Genomic DNA, 17586 nt, shown 5'->3' with positions numbered 1-17586 from the left:
TTATCTCATGATCAGAGAAGTTTTGGCTTCTTTTAGGTCACAACCATGATATGCTCTTGCCTGATATCTTGAAATGTGTCATAACTAGAAGGATGAGACATGCAGTGAAATAATGTATTCCTGAAGTGTGCAAAATGAACCTTTTTCTTTAAGGTTGCAATGTAATTTCCATGCATATCAATTACATTACCCCATTTTACACAGAATTTATTGCAATTGTTGTCCCAGGTAATTTGAAACACTTTTTTGTAAATACAGTACCTGTCAGACTACGATTGGGCACCAATCTTTTTCCATGAAGTAAGAGCAGCTGCCCTCACAAAATTCTCCATTGTTTTCATGTGCTACAGGAAAATGTGCAGGTCTGGTTTTGAGTTCTCAGCATTTTTCAAGTTATTGATTAGCTGTTGTAGTTTTTATGGATCTCCAGCAGAGACTTCTCTTCTTAATTACACACTTTTAAACAAATTTGCATTTCAATTTCTGTAATGCTCACCCCAGTGGAAACTGTTTGCAGTTTTCAAGTGAGATCTTGAGCCAAAAATGACTCTATGTGAGGGACACAAGTAGAATGAGTGAAAATTATTCTTTCCACCTCTACCCCACACACCACCTGCCCAGAAGTGTGTTCCAATGACAAACAGTCAACCTGTCATATAAAATCCCATGACAAAAGGTTGAAACAATCAATCTATCATATGAAATAAAAGACATGCAGTGGTGATAGAAGTTGTTTGTGTTTCTTTCCAGATTTGTTCATTGCTCTGGTTACCAAAGTACAAAGAGTTAGTAACTGGCCATGGCTTTCCCAAACATCAGGTCTCTGTCTGGATCTACCCATCTCTTAGAAAGTCAGCTGATCTCAAAGGTATGGCATAAGCACCTCATGGATTGCATGAAAATGTAATATATAAAAACTACTCCAAGGGTTGTGAAAGGTGGGGCTAGATTTTCCAGATTTGTAGTATTTTGCTGCTGCAGGAGTACATTTCAAAAAATCATAAGCAATTCATCGAAATGGAAAATAATCACCAAATGGTCATGAAACTCTGATATATTGAAATTGGACTAAAGTATTCTTCTTTGATTTTAGTTGATTAAAAGTTCTTCAAATACAATACATTATTTTTATTTTACCATAAATATTTGTGCTTTAATGATTTGAAATACTTGGTGCTGAAAAGACGTGGGACTTCCAAAGGTTCACTGCTGTAATCCTGCCCCTACCTCTGGTGTGAGTCAACAAAAGGCCAAGGTCCTGAGCCCACCCCCTGTATACATTGCGGATGAAAGCTCCACCCCTTCTACAGTCTTTTCATCACTCTGTGGTCCAGAGTATTTACCTTGGTGCTCACAACATTTACCTTGTAACATTGGTCACTTAAGTGTACTGCCTGTCATAGAGATTTAATGGAACATTGCTGATGTATATCATGTGTCAATGTTGCATGATTACTAAAATCATATTTCTACACTTTTCAATTTTATTTACCTTGAAAACTACCCAAAAATAGGCCTTTGGACTTCATAAATTCTCCATGATGGGAATAGGAAGATTTCAGTGACTCACCCCATGAAGTTACCTAAAAACTGGAGCTTATAATAACACAGTGATTGTTGAGGTAGCTGTAGTGAATGACAAGTGTTGACACAGAAATTTGGCCATAAGAAATGTTTATAAAGAAATGTGTGATTGAAATTTGTGACAAAAGGTGGAGCAAGATTTTTAAATAAAAAGTTAGCAATCCATATGAGAGGTTTGGTACATTAGTTTCCTCCCATTTGAGGTGTATAGTTCATACAATGTGAATAGTTGGGGTGGAATTTGGATCAGGACTCCACATTTCTTTTTCCTGTTCATATTTCCATGGAAAATGACGGCAGAGTCTTTTGACATGCATGGTAACTGGTTTGGATTAAGCACATTATCTGGTCTTTTGCTGCACTGTAATATCAAAGGAGTGCAACATTTCCAAATCTTGAATAAAACTGAAAATATTCAGCAGGTCAGAAAGCATCTGTTGTGAGAGAAGCTGAAATGTTAATTCTGTTTCTCTCTCATTAGATGCTGTCTGATCTCCTGAGTACTTTCAGTATTTTCTGCTTTATTTTAGATTTCATTGTTACTGCAATTTTTTTGTGTTTAGATTATCATAAAAAGTAAAGTCTTTGGGATGAGATACTAGACTGAGAACTCAGCCTCTGGATCAGATGGCCACCACAAATTCCATGGCATTAGTTGAAACCAGTAGTTTTCCTTGCCCATGAAAATTTGTAACTCATTGCTCCTGTTGAATGTGTTGCCTTTTTTTGTTTGGCTTTTCCTCAACCTTGTGATGTGTGTTTACTTCTGTTTGATGTAGAGCTAACAATCATTTGGGAACTTGTTTTTTCTCTTCACCAAAAAATGTCCTCTTAATTTGTTGATCAGTGAACTTGTCCAATATCATGGACTTTGGCAACTTCATTCTTCCTCTGTTGCACAATCGGGAGGTAATGGAGCCACAGTAGACGATTGGTTTACAGATGAACCAGAGAAAGAGGCACAGGAGGTGGCCCTTGTAGATCGAGTCAAAAATGAATCTAATTCAATGCACCATAAGCATTTCTTCCTTGCATAACTGTAGTTCCCAGAACATGAGGTAGTGTCTGCTGGGAATGCAATAAATTCAGGACTTCCTTTCCATGGATTAGATATATGGCACTTTGTTGATGTGAATGCTCGGTGTGCACAAGAGCTCAGTGCAGAGTCTGAGACTATCATAGACTCAGAGTCATACAGCACTGAAACAGGCCCTTTGGCCCAACTGGTCCATGCCAACCAAGATGCCCGATCCAAACTAGGCCCATTTGCTAGTGTTTGGCCCATAACCTTCTAAACCTTTCCAATCCATGTACCTGTCCAACTATTTTTTACAAGTTGTTTTTGTACCTGCCTCAACCACTTCCTCTGGCAGATCATTCCATGTGGATATGACCCTTTGTGTAAAAAAAGTTGCCCCTCATGTTCCTCTTAAATCTTTCCCCTCTTACTTTAAATATATGCCTTCTAGTTCTTGATACCCCAACTCTGGGGAAAAAGACTGAGTCCATTCACCCTATCTATGCCCCTCATGATTTTATACACCTCTATAAGGTCACCTTTCATTCTCCTATGCTCTAAGGAATAAAGTCCTAGCCGGTCCAACCTCCACCTTTAATGAGGGACTGAGTTCTCAAGTCCTGGCAGCATCCTTGTAAATCTTTTCTGCACTCTTTCCAGTTTAATAACATCTTTCCTATAGCAGGATGACCAAAACTGAACACAATAATCCATGTGTGGCTCACCAGCCTCAAGTACAACTGCACCATGACTTCCAACTTTTATACTCAATGCCCTGACTGATGAAGGCCAGTGTGCCAAAAGCCTTCTTCACCACCCTGTCTAGCTGTGACTCCACTTTCAGTGAACCATGTGCTTGTACTCTAAGGTGTCCCTGTTCTACAACACTCCCCAGGGCCCTGCTGTTCACTGTGAAAGTCCTACCTGGATATGACTTTCCAAAATGAAAAGCCTCGCACTGATCCGAATTAAACTTTGTTTGCTATTCCTTGGCCCACTTACTCAGCTGATCAAGATCCCCCTGTAATTTTTGATAACCTTCTTCATTGTCCACTATACCACCTATTTTAGTGTCACCTGCAAACTTACTAATCATGCCTTGTACATTCTTATCCAAGTTGCTGGTATAGATGACAAACAACAATGGGCCCAGCACTGACCCCTGAGGCACACCACTAGTCACAGGCCTCCAGTCCAAGAAACAACCTTCCACCTTCACCCTCTGCTTTCTACCATCAAACCAATTGTGTATCCAATTAGCCAGCTCTCCCTGGATTCCATGCGATCTAACCTTCTAGAGCAGCCTACTATGTAGAACCTTATCAAAGGCCTTACTGAAGTCGATATAAACCATGTCTACTGCCTTGTCCTCATCAACTTTCTTGGTCACCTCATCAAAAAAACTCAATCAAGTTAGTAAGACATGATCTCCCATGCACAGAGCCATGCTGACTACCCCTAATCAACCCCTGTCTTTCCAGATGTACATATATCTTATCCCTCAGAATCCTCTCCAACAACTTGCCTACCACAGATGTTAGACTTACTGGCCTACAGTTACCAGGTTTCCCTTTGCTGCCCTGCTTAAATAAAGGCACAACATTTGCTACCCTGCAGTCTACCGGCACCTCACCCCTGGCTAATGATGATGCAAATATCTCAGCCAGGCCTCCTGCAATTTTTTCTCTCACCTCCCACAGTTTTCTTGGATAAACCTGGTCAAGCCCTGGAGATTTGTCTATCTTCATTCCTTTTAAGACATCCAGCACCTCCTCTACTGTCATGTGGACTATCCCCAAGACCTCCCCATTTACTTTTCCTAGTTCCAAAGTCACCATGTCTTTCTTCACAGTAAAAACAGAGGAGAAATATTCATTAAGGACCTTTCCCATCTCCTGCAGCTCCACACAAAGGTGTCCCCTTTGGTCTTTGCGGGGCTTATTCTTTCTCTAGTTACTCTTTTTCCCTTAATATAAAATCTCTGGATTTTCCTTAATCTTCTCTGCCAAAGTTATCTCATGCCTCCTTTATGCCCTCCTGATTTCTTTCTTGAGTACACTTCTGCATCCCTTATACTCCTCCAGGGATTCACTTGATCCCAGCTGCCTGTGCTTGACCCATGCCTCCTTTTCCCTGGTCAGGTCCTCAATATCTCTCGTCATTCAGGGTTCCCTACTCCTATCAGCTTTCCTCTTCACTCTAACAGGAGCATGCAGACCTTGAGCTCTGATCATCTCACCTTTAAAAGCCTCCCACTTGCCTGTGGTCCCTTTGCTCGCAAACAACCTACTCCAATCAACCTTTGCAAGCTCCTGTCTCATACTGTCAAAATTCACCTTCCCCCAATTTAGAACTTGAACCTATGGACCAATTTTGTCCCTTTCCACAATTAGTTTAAAACTAATAGAACTAAGGTCACTGGTCCCAAAGTGCTCCCCCACTGTCACCTCAGTCACTTGCTTCGCCCTATTACCCAAGAGTAAGTCGAGCTTTGCCCTCTCCGTTGTAGGGCCCTCTATATATTGCTCAAGGAAACCTTCCTGAATGCACTTAACAAATTCCACCCCATCTAAGCCCTTAACAATACGGCAGTCCCAATCTGTGTTAGGAAAGTTAAAACTCCCTACTATGATAACACTATTATTCCTGCAACTCTGCACAATCTCCTTGCATATTTGTTCTTCTAATTTCCTTTGATTATTTGGGGCCTATAGTACAATCCCCACAATGTGATCACCCCCTTCTTATTTCTCAGTTCCACCCATAAAGCCTCACTGGATGATCCTTTAGTAATTTCGTCTCTGACTACTGCTGTGACTTTCCCCTTAATCAAAAATGTAACTCCCCCCCCTCCTTTCCTCCACCTCTATAATGCCTAAAGCACCTGTACCCTGGAACATTAAACTGCCAGTCCTGTCCCTCCCTTAGCATGTTTGCGTAATGGCTATAATAGCCCAGTCCCACGTAGCTATCCAAGCCCTAAGGTCATCCGCCTTACCTGTCAGATCTCATGCATTGAAATACATGCAATTTAGTCCAATAGGCTTTCCTCGTTCCTGGCCATTCTCCTCCCCGTCATGCCTATTCAACTTGTTGTCACTAACTTCTGCATCACTGTCCAGCCTCTCATTTGCCTCCCTGATGCTTGGGATTTCACCCCCCTGCCAATCTAGTTTAATCTAGACTGGCCAGTATAAAGTATGCTGGGAACCTGTGTGAAGATCAAACGCAAAACTCATTAAGGCAATTGAAAATATTTAAAATAAGGTGATTTTTCAACGTATGATTGAATTACTGAGAAATGCTCCAAACACAAAATCATTATGGGAAAAAGTGTGGAAGAGAAGTCCTTGGTTCCCAAAATAAAATCATTGGCTGTTCCATTTTCCTTTGTTTATGCCTATTTCGCATTTCCATCCCTTGTCTACTGTCTTCTGGCAGTTAGCAGTTGCTAATGGCCAACCTTCTGCACTATTCATACAACAGTCTTAATATACACCACATTAATATTCCAAGAGTCATCATCAGGACTGACAGAGGTAAATTTATTTGTGTGCAGGTGGTATAACACTGCATATTATTAAGACAATTACTTGCCCTACAAGGGAGAAAACTGAATTTGTTTAATACAAGCATAGAGATCCTGTCTATTGCTTTATCACCAAGAAATGATCTAAGAAGAATGCTGTCTCACAGTATGATAAAAGTCAAATGGCTATTAAAAGAAAGAACAGTTGAAGGTTTTAGGAAACCCACACCACGTATTTTAATTGCTCTTTCTTCTTTGCAGCTGTGGTCTTTTATCTGCAGTAGATATTTTGGTGCTAAGCCCACGCAGCATTGTCATTAGTCTCTATTGTATCTCAACTATCTTCACAGCAAGACAGTCTGGTGAGGGATGAAAAATATCTTAGTGCAGTGGCAGAACTTGGTGGTTGCACACCAGGACTGCTGATGCAGCCATGCATTTGACCTTAGCTGGTGCTAAGTTGGAGAGCATGGATACCAAGGGAGAGAACTGAGAAAGTTGCAGACCTGAGCTATATGGTTTCATTCAGCTAGAAACCAACTACATTGGAATGAGATGACTGGGCCCATACTGGGAAGAAGTATTCTCCCCACTGAAAAGTAGAGGGCAGTGACACACTGGATACAAAATTGGCTAAGAGCCAGAAAATAGAGAATAGTTGTGAGCAGTTGTTTTACAGAGAGGGAAAAAGAATTCCAACTGAATTAGGGCCACTCCCTATTTTAATACCTGCACTAAGGTAGACAGGGTATAATTTCATAGTTTTCAGATGACACAGAACTCAGAAATGTGGTAAACAACGTGATAGTAACAAATTTCAGGAGGACGTAAGCATAGCGGTAAAATGGACAGTTAGGTGTATATCAGATTTAACACTGAGAATTTTGATTAGCAGAATAAAGAGAAGCAATGTGGAAACATAAGAGCAGGAGTAGGCTATTCAGCCTTTTGTGCCTATTCCACCATTAAATATAACCATGACTGATCCTGTGTTTCAAAACCATATTCCCACTCAGTCCCCAAACCTCTTGATGTCTTCTGTGTCTAGAAATCTATCTATCTCCTTCTTAAATGTATTCAGCTATTTGACCTTCACTACTTTATGTAGTTCCACCTTCTGAGCGAAGATATGTCTTACTGTGTATCCTGAGATTGTGACCCCTCATTCTAGACACCCAGCCAGGGGAAACATCCTCTCTAAATCCAGTCTGACAAGCTCTGTCAGCACTCAGTAGATTTTAATGAGATTCCCTCTATCCTTCTAAATGCTGGTGAAATTGTATCTTCTCTATCTTAGTGCAGGCCTGATCAACTCAGGCACGGTAGTGCAGCGGTTAGCATAACACTATTACAGCGCCAGGGACCTGGGTTCAATTCCGGCCGCTGTTTGTAAGGAGTTTGTACGTTCTCCCCGTGTCTGCATGGGTTTCCTCCGGTTGCTCTGGTTTCCTCCCACATTCCAAAGACATACGGGCTAGGAAGCTGTGGGCATGCTATGTTGGTGCTGGAAGTGTGGCGACATTTGCAGGCTGCCCCCAGAACACTCTACACAAAGACGCATTTCACTGTGTGTTTCGATGTACATGTGACTAATAAAGATATCTTATCTTTCCTCATATGACAGTCCTGCCATCCCAGGAAACAATCTGGTGAATGTTTACTGCACTCCCTCTATGGCAAATATATTCTTTCTTGGGTAAGGAGACCACAACTGCACTTAATACTCCGGGAGTGGTCTTGCCAAGGCTGTGTAAAATTGTAAAAGGACATCCTTGCTCCTGTATGCAAAACTTCTTACAATGAAGGTCAGCAGGCAATTGGCTTTCTTTGCTGCATGTTTGCTTTCAGTAATTAATATATAGAAACACCCAGGTTGTGTTCCTTTGTACAACAGCATTTCCCAATCTATCTAGATAAGGCTCAGCCTTTCTATTTTTTTCTACCAAAGTGGATAACTTCACATTTTTCCATGTTATACTGCATTTGCCATGTATTTGCTCACTCACTTAACTTGTCTAAATCACTTTTGAGCCTCTTTGCATCTTCTTCATAATGCACAATGCCACTAAATGTCATGTCAGCAGCAAACTTAGAAATATTACATTTGTTTCCCTCATCCAAATCATTATTGTGACTAAACTCTGAGGCCCAGTCTCTGAGGTACTCTGTTAAAAACTGCCTGCTACTCTGAGAAGTTCCATTTATTGCAACTGTCTATTTCCTGCCAGTAAATCAATTTTCAGCCCAAGCTAGTATTATTAACCCCATTTCTGTGAACTGTAACTTTGCACACAAGCCTCTCATACTGGACTTATGTCATAGGCCTTCTGAAAGTCCATATGTACCACAACCACTGGTTCTCAATTCTCTATTCTACAGTAACATCCTCAAAACCTGAAGTAGGTTTGTTAAACATGACTTCTCTTCAATAAATCTTGGTTAGATTTGTCTAATGCTGTTGATATTTTTAAAATGTCCTGTTATCACATCCTCTATAATAGGCTTTAGCATTTCCCCTTTGACTGCTATTAGGCTAGCTGATCTGTAGTTCCTTGTTTTCTCTTGCTGCCCCTTATCAAAGTAGTAGGCTTACATTTGCCACCCTCCAATATGCAGGAACTTTTGCATAATCTATAGAATTTTAAAGATGAAAACCAACACATCCCCTAATTCCATGGCTACTTCTGTTAGTACTCTGGGATGCAGATTATCAGACCCTGGGGATTTATTTGCTTATGGTGCCATTTATATATTCAGCACTATATTTTCAATAGCACTAATTTCCTTTAATTCCTTCTTTTCATTGCAGTCCTAATTTCATAGCATTTCTGGGAAATTATTTGTGTCCTGTTCTGTGAGGACACAACCGAAGTATTTGTTTCATTGTTCTGTCATTTATTTGCTCTCCTTTATAAATTCTCCCATTCCTGACTGCAAAGGGCATCACTGATCTTTTACATTTTATGTACTTGTAGAAGATTTTACAGTACTCAAGAAACAAAGGACTGCAGATACCGGAATCTAGATGAAAACACTATGATGCTGGAGGAACTCAGCAGGGCAGGCAGCATCCATGGAGAAAAGCAGGCAGTCAATGTTTCAGGTCAGGACTCTTTTTCAGGACTGAAGATAGGAAAAGGGGAAGCCCAATATATAGGAGGGAAAAGCAGAGCAGTGATAGGGGGACAAAAGAGGCGAGGTGGAGTGGGCACAAGGTGGTGATAGGAGGATGCAGGTAAGAGATAGTGATAGGCAGGTGCAGGGGAGGTGGGGGGAGCAGATCCACTGGGGGATGGGTCAAAGGTAAGGAGAAAAACAAAAAAAAGGGGTAGTAAAAAGGGAGAGAGGCTAGGAAAGGGAAGAAAAGAAGAAGCATGGTTGGGGAGGGGTGTGGGGAAGGGGGGTGGGGATTACTTAAAGTGGGAGAATTCAATGTTCATGCTGTTAGGCTGCAAGGTTCCAAGACGGAAAATGAGGTGCTGTTCCTCCAGTTTGCGCTTGGAATTCTCCTGACAGTGGAGGAGACCTATGACTGACGTGTCTGAGTACTCTTTTATGTTCCTTGCAAGTTTGCACTCATACTCAATTTTTGGTCTCTTAGTCAGTCTCTTGGTTCTTTGATTGCTGAATTTTAAACTGCTCCCAATCCTTAGGCCTGCTGCTATTTCTGGTGATATACATGTTTCCTCTTTGATTCCAGTACCATCCTTAACTTCTTTTGTAAACCACAGTTGGGTCCCTTTGCCTTTTGTGCTTTTGCTCCAAAAGGAAATGTAAAACTGTTGCAGTTCTTGCATTTGTTCATTAAATGTTAGCTTTCAATATCCATTGTCATGCCTTTTCGTGAAGCCCCCAAATCTATCATTACTCCACATATCTTCATAGTTTCTTAAATATTTCCACATTGACGAAATAATAATATTTGAAAGGCAGCAGAAACAGAAAGACCTGGGGTTCAGGGTGACAGAACAAGTTGAGGGCTATAAAAAAAACGGGCTTTATAAATAATACAAGAGCTAGAAAGTCCTGCTAAACCTTTACTATGGTTAGGCCACAACTTGAATCCTGAGTCTACTCTGGACACAGCATTTTAGGAAGGATGTCAAAGCCTTGGAAATACAGTAGAGGAAGGACATGAGAATGGAAACTGAAATCAAAAACTTCAATTATATTGGGAGACTGGAACAGCTGAGATTGTTCTTCTGAAAGAACAGGAGATCAATAAAGGTCATGACAATGTTCAAAATCATGCTTTCTTTTAATAGAGTAAATGTTGCTGGAAACAATTTCTGATTGGTAATCAGAGGACGAGGTTTAAAGTAATTGGCAAAGAAATAGAAGTGAGATGAGGACCTTCTCTTAATGCAGCTGGTTGTTCTGATCTTGAATTCACAGTTTGAAAAAGTGATAGAAGCAGGCTCAATAAAATCTTTCAAAAGGGTAGATATATACAAACATACAAATTAGGAGCAGGAGTAAGCCACTGGGCCTCTTAGGCCTGCTCCACCATTTAATAAAATCATTGCTGATCTGTGTGCTAACCTCAACTCTGTTTTCCTCTCTGCATCCGGTAACCTTCCAAGTCACATCCTTCCTTAAATAAGGAAGCCAATACTGTTCACCGATTGAATAAATATTTTGAGGGGAAAATTGCAGGGCAATGGAGAAAAAACAAGTGAACACAACAAGTCAACAAAGTTACAATAGGCCAAATGGTCCCTTCCTATGTTGTGTTAGTGCCTGAGTATCCTGGCCAATATTCCTTTCTCAACCACTATAATAAAAATATAGATATCAAAAACTACTTCATGACCTTGCTGAGAGCTGCTGTTGTCATAGTATGTTTGCTATATATGCTGATATAAAAATACTTGTTTCAAATAATTCTTGATGTTTATTACGTATAAAATGCTGAAATATGAATGTGAGTACTAATTTTGATGCTGGTCTGTCATAAAGTGTTTTTTTAAATGACAGCAGAGAGCAATTTTCGACTTTCTGTGATGATGTCAAATAGCTAAAAACGAATCAAGCAGTGGTGATGAATGTAAAATCAATTTTACATCTTCCCTAAGTTTCATTTCCATTAAAGTCAATAAAAAATCAAGGGAATGCCATGTGGTGGTTGTCCAGTAAACAGTGTGAAGGTCATTCATCACATTAACTCTCACTGCAGAGAATGCTTATTTTTTTCCGTTTCCTTGTTTACCTTCACTTTGTTCTAACTTACAAGTAGGCAAAATGTCTTCTGCACCTTGTCACCTTGACTGTCCTGTGAGGTAAAGCAAACAATGAGTGACGAGGAAGCCCAGGCCAGCACAAACTGAGGCAACACCCATGGATCATCCTGACGGCGTGCATTTTCCACCATCTCCAGATGCCTTTTATGATCAGAAGCATCTAGAAACAATGAAAGTACACTTAAATAAAAATATTGAAATAGAGTAAAAAGAAGTTAAAGCACATTCAACTAATGTAAATAAAGTGCAGTTAATAGAAGTACTTATCTTCACTTATTTTATTATTGAAGGTCAGAAGGGAGATGAATGAGGACGAAGGAGGAGGAAGAAGTGCTGAATTGTGAGATGCGAAACACTGCAGTTGTTAGAATCCTGACATAAAAGAGAATGCTAGAAATACTTAGTGCATCAGGCAGCATCTGTGGAGTGAGAAAAATAAAGTTAATTTACAGATTTATAATCTTTCTTCAGGTGTCAGTTCTATTAACAACTGAAAAGGCTGGCTGTCTGAAGTTGTTGAATTTAGTGTTGAGTCCTGAGGGTCATAACATTACCAGACCAAAGATTTGGTGCTCACTTTGGACTTCATTGGAACAATATCAGAGAGTGAAATCAGAGAGATCAATGTGTGAGTAGGATGAAGGATTAAAGTTACAGGCAACTAAATGACAATGCAGTTAACAACACACAAAAAGCTGGAGAAACACTGCGGGTCAGGCAGCATCTGTGAAGGGAGGGGGACGGTCGACATTTCAGGTTGAGACGCTTCATCTGGATTTAAATGCAGTTAACAAGCCTATACCACCCCGTCTCAGCCAACACCTTTACCACTTATGTCATTCAATCTGTATTGGAAATATTTCCTTGGCTTCTCTTCCCAAACCCCTTCCCTTCTCTGCAACTTACAATATGTTTGATTTCTAATTTTTCTTAGTTCTGATGAAAAGCATTAGATGTTGTCTGACCTGAGTATTTCTAGTATTTTCTGTTTTTATTTTAGATTCCAGCATCTGCAGTTTTTTTTGCTTTTTAATATTTGTCTAACTTATGATCTTCCATTCTGATATACCTTGAGATACCAGCAATTTTTCGTGTATTTCTAGCACTTTCTGTTGTTAGTCCTCAAGAATGCTAGTCAATGGAGGCTAATATGCACATCATGCAGGTAACAGTGGCAAAATTGGCCCTCTATGCTATGTCTTAGTTGATCACTTGCATTCATCCTGAAATAAAAATATTTTAATGCCATTTTCTTTCTTTGCAGGTCACAGAGGGAGAGTTCTGCATCTGGCATTGAGTCCTGATGGCAACGTTGTGTTTTCAGCAGCAGCTGATGAAACTGTGTGTTTATGGAATTGTTTGACTGCCAAAGAACGGACAATGGATAACTCCATGGAAGGAACACTGACCTTATAATGCAAGCTATCTGACCTGTGGGTTCATAATATTAACTGTTGAAGACCGAGCAGTTAATGAATGAAACCTCAGTTTTAAGATACTGGAAAATACATTATTGATAAAAAAATATAGTTGAATGTTATTTATGAAACCTGCCACCCTTGACAGAGGGATTTATGGAAGACATACTTATCAGATAGAACATTTATACCAGCAGATTATACAGTCGATTGGAATTGAATTTTGCATCATGGTGCACAAGATGAGAGAGCACACAGCAAAAAACAGCAATGACTTGTATTTATATATTGTAATGCCTTCAATATAGTGAGGCACTTCACGAGACCATTAGTAAACAACACTTGGGCATGTGCAACTTGAGGGGATATTGGGGTAGATAATTGAAACTTTATTATTGCCTCAGGATTAGGTTTAAGCATTTAGGTTCAAGGCAAGGGGAAATTTCTTTACGCAGAATGATGTAGAGGCTCAGTTATCACATCAATTCAAGACAGGGACTGTAAGACTTTTGGACTCACAGTAAATTGAAGGATAAAGCAATAGGGCTGGAAAGCAGAGTTGAGAGTGGGGATTAGCCACAGTCTTGTCGAATGAGGGTATAAACTTGAGGGTCAATACATCCAGCACCTGTTCCCATTTCTAAAGTTCTTATGATCAAAGTGATGGATTTTAAAGAGTGTGTTAATAACTCATTGAGTCATAGAGAGATACAGCATGGAAACAGGCTCTTCAGCCCACTGAGTCCACACTGACAGTCAAGAACCCAATTTTGCACTAATCTTACTTTAACCCATTTTATTCCCCCCACATTCCCATCAACTCCCCCAGAGTCTACCACACCAGGGAGAAATTTCAGTAGCCATCTTTGCACAGTAGCAACCTGCACATCATTGGGACGTGGGATGAAACTGGAGGAACTCCATGCAGTCAATGGGAGAATATATACGCTCCACATGGACAAGCTCGGAGGTCTGGATCAAAGCTGAGCCACTGGAGCTGTGAGGCAACAACTGTAATAGATGTGCCACTGTGCCACCAAAAATTGAGAAAGAAAGGTACAGAAATGGAGAGGTTTAGGGAGTGAATTGCAGAGCCATGGCCTTGGTAGCTGAAGGCCAGGCTGTCAGTGTCAGAGTGATTCAAATATGGGATGGAGATCCCAGGACTGGTGGAGTGGGAAGATGTCAGAAGATTTTACTGCTGGAGGAAATTATAGAAATAGGAAAGGGCAGAATGGATAAAATGTGGATCCTTAAATCTAATATTCAATAAGTAAAGGTCTTCACTTTTATCAGTAAAGTATCATACACTAGGTCTATTTACAGCTGGCAATGTAGCTGGTTAAGGATGCCACAGTCTTTTGACCTCCCTTTCCTCTCCAAAGTCTTTGATTGTATTGATGTCTCCCCAGGTTGTGTCTATCTCACCCACAACTCCATAGTTGAAACTCTTCAATCAAACTTTTCAGAGCTGCTACTGCACTGAATTGGCTCTGAACAAAGTCATAGGTGATGCTTTTGCAATTGACATGATCAACAGCATCTTCTAATGCTTCTCCCATATCTAGTTGGTGGGATTGACCTTTCTTGGATCGGCTCTCACCTTTACCATCAGAGTCAAGGAACAAATCCAGAGTCTAACCATGGCTTCTCTCTCTCTACTCTCCCTACTCCAGTTCCTGTACCGTTATCTCCACAGGGTCATGTAAAGGCTTATTGTACCTCTTTCATCTGCCTCCACTTGATTCTGTCCTTAGAAAACATGATCCAAAGAATTGGGTCAGCTTTCACATATTCTTTGCCATAATGAAGATCTACCTACCCTCCATATGACACCCGTACATGCCTGCCCACATCTGCTGCTGTATGATCTACTGTCTCTTCCAGTTAAACATTATAAAGACCCAAGCCATTTCCTTTGGTCTGACCACAACCTTCACATTGCTTACAGCCCCCTCCATTGCCATTATTTCATGTTGAATGAGGCAGCTTGGACCTTGGAATTATATCTGACCTTGAAGTTATATCTGACCTTGAATTAAGCTTTTGAGTTGAATAGGGTGCTGAGGTAGGGGCCAGGCAGGGAGATAGAGTTGAATGTTAGGGAATGGGTCTTGTGACACCAATACCAATGGGTTGGAGACATTAGATAATGTTAATTTTTGATTCATCCAGATATGGATACTAGACCACAGAGGGAGTGAAGGGACGAGAGAGATGAATGAGAAGTAGAGCTGAATTCGCCATCGTACATTAAGTATTTATGAACCTTTCACAATTACAGATATTACCTGGAATGAACATATCAGAAACCTGTCAGACCAAAAGATAGATGTCCAGAATTTGAATGGCTTGGAGCTAGAAAAATCATCAGTCCCTGATCCATTCCTGACTTAACTCAGAATAAATTGTATTAGCGAAAGAAGACTTTGGATCATGATCCATGACAGTGGGTCTGATGTTGTCTTGGTGTCAGGTGCATGTAGTCATTATCTAAATAATGCCAAAATCCACCCACATCAACATTAATTGAAGTTCAAAGCTCCAAGCTGTGACCATCTTGGAATAGGTTCACTCTAGTGTAAGTTTATTCAGTTGATTTACTCATTCATTGGGTGCCTCAGTAGTCACACCATTGTACTCTCAATTACTGAAGCTTTGTTATAGCCACAATTGGGCACCCTGTGTGCATCATGGACATTGAGGCAGAAGGCAAAGACCTGTCCACCTGTAAAGTCTAGTCTCAATTTTCAGGAGCATCTTTAACCTACCTGCATCTCCCTGATGAACAATGTATTTGCAGGCTCTAAATTTCTGAGGCAGTATTCACTGAGATATGTGGGTGATGTGTATATGGAATGAGTTGCCAAAGGAAGTGTAGGGGTAGGTACTATTACAATGTTTAAAGGATATTTAGACAGATACAAGGATGGAAAAGATTTAGAGGGATACGGGCCAAACACAGGCAAATGAGACTAGCTCAAGTCAGCAACTTGGTTGGCGTGGAAGAGTTGAGCTGCAGGGCCTGTTTCCATGCTGTATAACTCTATGACTCTTTGTGAAATACTATGGGAAAACCTTCAGCTACATGTCCATACTGTTCCCTCCATAGAACATGAGCTCTGAACATCCTGGCCATAGGATCATTCCAAGCATCTACAGAAGATCTCTGTCATGTCACTTAATTTGTTGCTCACTACAGAGAAGTAAGTAACCCAGCACTACACGTTTCCAGGAATGATTTCATCCACTGGACTTTCAGTCAGGAGAATGTAGTATCTTGGGCACTGGGATATGACAGCGTTGCTGGCTTCTCATGTAGTCAAGCAGTCTTGATTGTACTCCTGCCCATGAGCACTCCCTTTAACACCACGGATCTTCGTATCAATGAAAAAAATTTCACTCCCTCAATGTGCAGGTTGCTGTGGATCACAAGTGGAATTTCCTGATGTTGAACGCCACGTTTCCAAAAAGCATATATGACTTTTTACCCTGAGGGAGTCCACACTGGTTGGCATTGTCCGCAGTATGGATTCCGGGGAAAAGGACTTACCTCTAACTCAGTGGCTCTTCACAACAACACACTTTCAAACTATGCCAATGGAATGGCAACAAACACAATGAGAGCCACAGAATTACCAGGACCGTAGTGGAAAAAGCAAAGGTTTCTTCAAGATTCCTTGCTTGCATCAGCCTGGAGGTACCCTGCAGTACACACCAAGCAGATGTGAAGATTTCATCATCATCTACTGCATGCTGCACAAACTTGCGAACTGAAGGCACCAGCTGGTGCTGGAAGATGAGCAGCAAGGAGACCCAGAGCCTGTGGCAGGATCTGAACAGCGGTGGGAACAAGAGGAGCAGGAGGAAAAGGTGGCCATTGTGGGTAGGGTGTCCCTGCTCAGCATCCACAGCCTCATTCTCTAGCTGTGCTGAGGAGCCAGGCTTTCTCTTCACGGGATATAAAGGACTGTCTGACACAGAGACACTCCTGAGCAGCCTACAAATCCGTCGTCCTCTCTTAAGTCCAATCGTCTCCAATAACATAGCCCACCAATAAACAGGCAGAAAACCCAGGTGATGCCTTAAAATGCTGCATATTTTCCAGCGAAGTTCCATCTGTTTCAAGTGCCAATTTGATCAATCTCATGATTTTTTTGTAGGGCTCTTTATTGGTAAAAGTGACACACCAAAAATAGGTGAGATCCAACTTCTAGACACAGATGTCTGTATAAATTGGTAAATTAGTTTATTATTGTCACATGAACTGAGGTACAGTGGAAAACTTATCTTGCGTGCTGTTCATACAGATCAATTCATTACACAATGCATTGAGGTAGTACAGGGTAAAGCAATAGCAGAGTGCAGAATAAAGTGTTGCAGTTACAGAGGAAGTGCAGTGCTGGTAGACAATAAGGTGCAAGGTCAAAACGAGGTAAATTGTAAGGTTAAGAGTCCATCTTAACGTACTAGGGAACTGTTCAATAGTCTTATGACAACAGGATAGAAGCCTGGTGGTACGTGCTCTCAAGTTTTTGTATTTTCCGCACGATGGGGGGGGGGGAAGAGAAAATGACTAGGGTGGGAGGGGTCTTTGATTATGTTGGTTGCTTTCCCAAGGCAGCGAGAAGTGTAGACAGAGTCCATGGAGGGGAGGCTGGTTTCTGTGATGTGCTGAGCTGTGTCCAGAACTCTCTGCAGTTTCCTGCGGTCTTGGACAGAGCAGCTGCCATACCAAGCCATGATGTATCAATATAGGATGCTTCCTAAGGTGCATTGATAAAAATTGGTGAGTGT

At 41.0% G+C, this 17586-nt stretch overlaps 1 protein-coding gene across 1 annotated transcript in view; it reads left to right on the top strand.

The window, feature by feature from the left end:
* Positions 1 to 12787, top strand: part of LOC127580927 (cell division cycle protein 20 homolog) — a 41141-nt gene extending 28354 nt beyond the window's left edge. The window contains exons 7-8 of the mRNA XM_052034906.1: positions 751 to 868; positions 12636 to 12787. Coding sequence (XP_051890866.1) covers positions 751 to 868; positions 12636 to 12787 — 270 coding nt within the window. The remainder of the gene's footprint in view (positions 1 to 750; positions 869 to 12635) is intronic.
* The last annotated feature ends 4799 nt before the right edge of the window (positions 12788 to 17586 follow it).

The sequence above is a fragment of the Pristis pectinata genome, chromosome 2 (genome assembly GCF_009764475.1).
Source record: "Pristis pectinata isolate sPriPec2 chromosome 2, sPriPec2.1.pri, whole genome shotgun sequence".
Taxonomy (NCBI): Eukaryota; Metazoa; Chordata; class Chondrichthyes; order Rhinopristiformes; family Pristidae; genus Pristis; species Pristis pectinata.
This window is presented reverse-complemented; position numbering and strand designations above follow the sequence as displayed.